At 46.5% G+C, this 6972-nt stretch overlaps 1 protein-coding gene across 1 annotated transcript; it reads right to left on the bottom strand.

The window, feature by feature from the left end:
* Positions 1-1132: 1132 nt before the first annotated feature.
* On the bottom strand, positions 1133-5275 carry RPL14 (ribosomal protein L14). The gene is made up of 6 exons (XM_021525896.3): positions 5199-5275; positions 4402-4503; positions 3742-3836; positions 2271-2370; positions 1859-1912; positions 1133-1329 (listed from the first exon to the last, which is right to left on the bottom strand). The coding sequence occupies exons 1-6, from the start codon at positions 5199-5201 to the stop codon at positions 1156-1158; spliced, it is 528 nt and encodes a 175-aa protein (XP_021381571.1). The 5' UTR covers positions 5202-5275; the 3' UTR covers positions 1133-1155.
* Between the last annotated feature and the right edge of the window lie 1697 nt (positions 5276-6972).

The raw sequence follows: 6972 nt of genomic DNA, 5'->3' as shown, positions 1-6972 counted from the left end.
ACACTGTATACTTCTAAGTGTTTGGGTATGCCTAATGCTGGCTGAAATAATGTAGCACTAACCGTGTAAATAGTTAAAGCACACATTTTTAGCAACATATGCTTATCAGTGTACTTGACAACATATATTTTAAGTATGTATATAACGATATAAAGGTCTCACAACCTTCATTCTTTAAAACATATACAATATCCTCCAACTTATATTTGACTGAAAAAATAATTTGCTTTTAAATTACCAGATACCTCAGACTTCCAAGATTTCTCCAATCAATGTGAAGAAAATTTATCTCCTGCCAAGAAACGACAGGGGGAAACAAAGGAAATTACATGCATGCTGACGCTGAGATTTGTAAGCATTATTTTATAATGCAAAGACTAAATTGAGCAGTTCAGTGTTTCAGATGAACTAATTTTTAGGTCATGTTCCCTTTTACTTGATGGTTTTGATTAAATAGGGAAATTATATGCTTCATAGTTTAAGGAATTGGAGTTAATCTCAGGTCTTGACACAAAATCTTACCCTTAAGCATTCCAAAAAGCAAGCATATTGAAATACATGGCGACAAATTCCATCTCGTTAGCACATCACAAATTGCTGTAACTGTCTTACAGGGCAACTAAGGTGCTTGACATCTGAAGCATCCAAGTATTCCAGGTCACTACTTAAAAAATCCGGGAAGTTTTCTAGAAAATAATTTAGTGTTTGAACAGCAATTTGTCAAGTCTTTAAAACGCTGATATTCTTGTATTCTAACAAGAACACATCCTTTCAGCATATGACTGAATTTATACAGAACTGTTAGTGTGATTATTTTCACACATTTTGCACTCAAGACTGTTCAAGTAGTATTGTCCATTCCCAACCAATTTCATTAACAGACTGCTTTTAAATGTCAGGATCTGACCTACTTCAAATAATGGGAAATGCAATTATTTCAACTAGAATTGGGTACAGAGCACTGGGCACAGCATGGCAAAAGCATTTCTGCATGTTCCTGGGGTGTAACAGAATCCAACACTTGGACATTAAAAATGAGACAGACAACCACTCTTGGTCAGAAATAAAAACAAACGTATGATTAAAATTTAAATCAAGTGTTTGTAATTTTAAAACTAGAACAAGGACACAGTTATACATAATGAGAAGTTCATTTTATTTCTGTGCCTTCTGTGCCTTGGGTGCTGGCGCCTTCTCTGGCTTCTTAGCCTTGGGTGCCTTCTCTGGCTTTTTGCCCTTTGGTGCCTTCCCTGGCTTCCCTGGCTTCTTGCCTTTTTTAGAAGCCAATCTCTGGAGCTTCTTCATTTCATGCTTGATGATTCTGTTTCTCTGTTAAAAAAAACAAACAAACAAAACGTTAACACTTGATCAGAATGAAAAGAGCAGGAGTTCAAATATTGTGCCTAATTCAAGTTCTAAGCTTTAAGATTCTGCCTCTTTTCATTACCACCCTTTACCATGTATTATATTTGAAATGTCAAATTCCACCTAAACTGTTCCAATCTACCAAGTGGACATTATCATTCTGGCTGGTAGCTCAGGCATCTCAATATTTCATGTGTAATGATTTTCATTAGAGGGTAAAATACTAACAGCAACCCATGTAGAATATTTGATTTTATAAGCAGGCAATTCCTTCCCCAGCTGTAAATTGGGAGGACTGACACATACATGGATTATACAAGTCTGATCAGCTACAGAAGAGGAAGTAGTGACATAAAAAAAGCATGGAAAATTCAAGGCATTTCACACCCATAACCCAAGCCAGCTGTGTAAGCAAGCTACTAACACTGGATGTGACTCTGAAGTGAATGCTACAAGTATTAACCCCATGAAGAAGCAGCACTCAAACACTTACCATTTTCTTCGCTTTCATCACCTTGTAGCGATCGAAGTCAGTCATTTTGGCTTTCTGTGTGAAAAGAATCAGTCACGAAACTCAGATATATACAAGTAGTAAAACTCAGCATTACAAAGCATTCCTAAAGTAACTGATCATCTCTAAAATAGCTGCACTTCTGGAACTAGCTCACAATTTTAAAGCCTTTGCACCATCCCAGGCTTCAGAAAAAGGAGGCTGTTATAGAAATAACTGAACAAAACCATAACCACTGTTAAAACACATTAAGTTTAAGCTGGTAAGTTAAAAACCTATGCCTTGTCTATCTTTAAGCCTAACCTGCTATTGAAAATGTGCAGCCTTTAGACTGTACCTAATTTTACAAAGCAGAAGCAGGACATGTACTCCTCATCCAGTTAAACACTGTTACCTTTTCTCGAGCCTCAATCTTCTTTGCCCATCTTGTCGCTGACCATTTTTCATTTATATTTTCCTTCTCCCAGGCAAGTCGCACACACTTCTGACGAGCACTGCATTGGAACAGTCACAAAATCGTATTCACAGTTTTTATTAAAAAAGGTTCTCCCTGATGCTGGCCTCCCAGATTTCATTCAAGGAAAGATGACTCTACTGCATTACTTCAGACACCTTATAAATGCCACATGCATCTGTGGCCTAATTAATGTTCTGTAAGTGCTGTGCTAGAACTGCCAGAATCACAGAATGGGTCAGGCTGGAAGGAAACATGGGGGTCATGAACTCCAACCTCCCTGCTCAAGCAGGGCCATCCCAGAGCACATGGCACAGGATTGTGTCCAGGGGTTGCTGAGTATCTCCAATGAGGGAGACTCCATCATCTCTCTGGGCAACTTGTTCCAGTGCTCAGTCACCTGAGCTCCAGGAAATCCACATCTCTCTTGTCCTGAGGAGCTCAGAACTGGACACAGCATTCCAGGTGTCACTTCGCTAGAACAGGATCACCTCCCTCGCCCTGCTGGCTGCACTCTTTGTGATGCCCCCAGGATACCATTGGCCCTGTTGGTCACAAGGACACTGCTGGCTCAGGGACAGCTTGTGCACCACGACACTCAGGTCCTTCTCTGCAGAGCTGCTTTCCAGCAAGTTGGCCTCAAGCCTGTACAGGTGCTCAGGTACAGGACTCTGCACCTGCCCTTGCTGAACTTCCCAATGCCCATCTCTACAACTTGTTGATATCCTTTTGAATGGCAGCACAGCACTCTGGGATATCAGCCACTCCCTCCAGCTTTGTGTCACCAATGAACTTGCTGAGGAGGAATCTGCCCCTTCATCCAAGTCACTGATGAGAACATTAAACAATGCCAGGCCCAGCACTGAACCTTGGGGGACACATGTGACAGGCCACAGGTGACAAGCCACCGATCACAGACCTCTGGGATCTGCTCTCAGTCTACTTCACTGTTAAAATGAGCAGCTGTCCCTAGCACTGCTACAGGATCAGAAGCACTGCCCTTTTCTGATTCTAAATTACAGAAATTCACACCTTAACCAAGCTAAAAGAACAGAATGAGTTCAGCCTCCTGCAATTCCAGTGTTGTCCTGTAGGCAGGGAGCCCATTTAATGCCTGAAGGTAGTAACTTATGCAGCAGCAAAAGCAAAGCTGCAGCAGCACTGACACTGCTTTCCTCCACACCATCTACCACAGAGCTCTGAGACGCCTTCACTGCTCTGAGACCTCCTTTGCTCCTGAACAGCAGCTATCAGCCAACACTGGCAATGAAAACCTAAATATATTCATCTATGATAGCAAAGTGTGCCAAATTTTTACTACTCTTTGAACCTTCTAGACATAGCAAGGATCAGTCATCAAGTGACAGCATGGGAGTTTTTTTCACACAGGACAAGAAGGATGCCAGCTCACCTGTGTGGGAACTTCAGGACAAAGTCAGTCAGCTGCATGCACTTGAAGGGCATGGCCTGCCTCCTGACACCACTGCAGGGGCCATCCACCAGTGCCTGAAAAAGGGAAACAAATATGGGGGGTTTGCACCCACTGCATTCGATTTAGACAGCTTCTTCCTAAAAATGTATGAACAGTATCTTGACAACACTGATCCAAAAATTAAACACGTATTATGCAGATAGAAGCAGAGATTGTTAAATCTTGCCTGTACCACTCAAACAGAAAGAATTCTGAAGGCCTGCCTTTGACAAAAAAAAACCAAACTGAATAAAAAAAAAGTAGACAAAACTAAGATAGGTGCAGGAATAGTCCCCTAGCCCAAATATTCACTTTACACATAAATTAATGCCATTTCATTAGTAAGTGTTAGACTCAAAACTGACATCCCTTTTCCACTGCTACACAAAGGAAACACACCAGAGAGGAGGATTTATAACTTGCCGGGCAAAAAGTGTGCTCCTAAAGCTGTTTCAAGTACAGCAGCTGCTAAAACCTATCCTTCTATCAATTGCTTATTTGAAAACAGAATTTCTACTGAAGTCAATACACACAGCCTGAGCATACAAGCTTCTGTTAAGGCAGAAAGGAGGAAACACAGGGGCCGTACTCACAACTTACCCTATTTTGGTCAATAACATCCACGATGGCCACCAGTTTGCCAGCATGTGGCCCGAAGGAGATGAAGGCAACTCTGCCAATCTCCACAAAGCGCTTGAACACCTGGGAGGGGAGGAATGGACAGAGTTAGGTGAGAACACAGCCAAGGCCATCTTCAGATTCAAGGCTCTGAGAACGTTTAAAAGAGCTCCCCAGAAAAATCACAGAATGGCTAGGGTTGGACAGAGACCTTAAAGATCACCTACTCCCAACCTAGTCCCTGCTGTGGGCAGGGACATCTTCCACTTCACCAGGTTGCTCAGAGCTCCATCCAACCAGGTCTTTTAAAACTTCCAGGGATAGAGCATACACAATTTCTCTGGACAATCTGTTCCAGTACTTCAACACCCCCACAGTAAAGCATTTTTTCCTACTACCTCATCTAAACCTACTCTCTTTCGGCTTGAAGCCATTCTCCCCCCGCCCCATCACCACATGCTCCTGCAAACAGTCCTACCCCATCCTTCCCCTAAGTTCTCTTCAGCTCCTCTCAAGCTTTCGAACTGCACCAAACCCCAGCGCTGGAGCAAAGGGGCCGCGGCCGGGCGGCGCTCCGAGCCCGGCCCTGCCGGAGCCCGCACGACACGCGGAGCGCGGCCCCGGCCCAGCGGGGCTGAGGCGGGCGCGGGCTCCCCGCCGCCGCCGCCGCGGTGCCGGCGCAGGGAGGCGCGGGCGGGAGCGCCGGGCGAGCGCCGGGCGGCAGGCGGGGCGCGGCGGGGCGCGGCGGGCCCGGCGGAGCGGGGCACGGCCGCACGTACCATGATGGCGGCGGCAGCGGAGAGGCGGGGCGGGCCCGCCGGCGCCCGGAAGCCGCCTCGGCGCCGCCGCTGCGCGTGCGCGGGGCGGGGCGGCCGCGGGGGCGCGCGCCGCGCCCGTGGCCCCGCCGCGCGCGTGCGCCGTGGCGTCCCGGCGGGCGCGCGTTGCCGTTGCTGTGGCGGGTGGCCTGTCCTGTGCCCTGTCCCTGGGCCCGTCTGCCGGGCTGCCGGGCGGCGGGAGGTCCCTTCCAGACAAATCAGTTCTCCTCTGGCCGCCCGCAGCTCCCGCCCTCCCCCATCGGCTCTGCGTTACGCTGTCCCTCTCCGGCGGCCCGCGCTGCCAGGCGTGGGACACACCGCGATGCTTCAGTCACAATGCTCTTTGCTCTAAGGGCTTGTGCACTTCTGCCGCTTCCGGCTGCTAGAGTTGCATTTCTTCACAGTGGCTTGCACGGAGCTGTGTTCTGCATTTGTGCTGAGCACAGGTTGGTAATACGGAGATGTGTGGTGGCTGAGCAGGGCTTACACAGAGCCAAGGCCTTTTCTGCTTTCCATAGTGCCACACTGGCAAGGAATTTGGGAGTATATGAGAGGCTGAGAGGAGATATAGCTGGGACAGGTGACCCAGACTGACCAAAGAGATGTTCCAGACATCCGTTTATAAAGGAGGAAGTGGGGGACACTTGGAGTGACAGCATTTGTGTCCCCAAGTAACCACTATGTATGATGGAGCCCTGCTCTCCTGGAGACAGCTGAACGGCAGCCTGCCCATGAGGAACAATGAATTAATTATTTGTTTTTATTTATTTGTCTGTACGACTTTTACTTTCCCTATTAAATGGTCTTTATCTCAGCTCATGAGTTTTCCAGCTCTTACCCTTCCGTTCTCACCCTGATCCTGCTGGTGGGGAGTGAGCAAGCAGCTGCCTGGGGCTTGGTTGCTGGCTGGGGTGAAATGACCACAGCTTTCAAGCCTTATCAGCAGGAAAGGAGACCTGATCAGTGAAACAGGCAGCTTTTCTATATATACATAGTATATTTGAAAAAAGAAGAGTGGCTTGCTTTTAACCATCAGGATTTTTTTGCTGAGAACATGGCATTCAGGAGACAGTGAGAGATGTCCACTTCAGAACCTGGATCAGTTTTGCATCTTGCAAATTTCCACCCCCTAGAACAGCATTTCTTCCCTCTCTATTAACAATAGCTGTTCTACCAGCATGAAAATAATGGTAGAGGGGGCACTACCCTCTAAGACATGCTGAAAATGAAAAGTACACTTGGCTTAACTTTTCACAATTTTATTAATCTTTGTAAGCAGGCACTGAATAGTGTAGAAAGATAAATAACCTCTGGTTTGTACACATTCCCAAGTGTTGTCAACTTCCCTGTCTCTCCCAGAGATGCTTTCAGTTCTAGACAGCAGGACAGGGATCTGGCCTGTTCATCTGGTTCCACCTCACACCCGGGGGAGGAGTTGGCTGTGGTCACTGAAGCTGCTTGGCTGGAAGTTCAACACCCTCAGCTTTCCCATCTAAAACTGCCAGGAGAGGTGTGACGGGGCAGGTGGGTATCCTGTGACACTGAGGGAGACTGTATACATAAGGACAAGAGGGAACTACTGAAAAAGAAGAACAGGTGATTCACAGGGGGGATTCTTTGAACAGATACTGGGCCTATCCATGTACATCTGCAAGTCCAAATGTTTTTTGAACAAATTTACTTGTTCTTTAGCTACCAGCTTTACAGAGACTAACTTCCAAGTGTGTTCCATTTGTGT

This window comes from Lonchura striata, chromosome 1, assembly GCF_046129695.1.
Source record: "Lonchura striata isolate bLonStr1 chromosome 1, bLonStr1.mat, whole genome shotgun sequence".
Lineage (NCBI taxonomy): Eukaryota > Metazoa > Chordata > Aves > Passeriformes > Estrildidae > Lonchura > Lonchura striata.
The sequence above is the reverse complement of the archived record's forward strand: the minus strand, read 5'-3'. Positions and strand labels throughout refer to the sequence as shown.

What these genes read in the sequence shown, in the direction of transcription:
- RPL14 (XM_021525896.3), bottom strand. An exon ending in GTCCTGAAGTTCCCACACAG is followed by an intron (nt 2,371 to 3,741) that starts GTGAGCTGGCAT and finishes GTTCCAATGCAG; the next exon opens with TGCTCGTCAGAAGTGTGTGC. An exon ending in TGATGAAAGCGAAGAAAATG is followed by an intron (nt 1,330 to 1,858) that starts GTAAGTGTTTGA and finishes TTTTTTTAACAG; the next exon opens with AGAAACAGAATCATCAAGCA.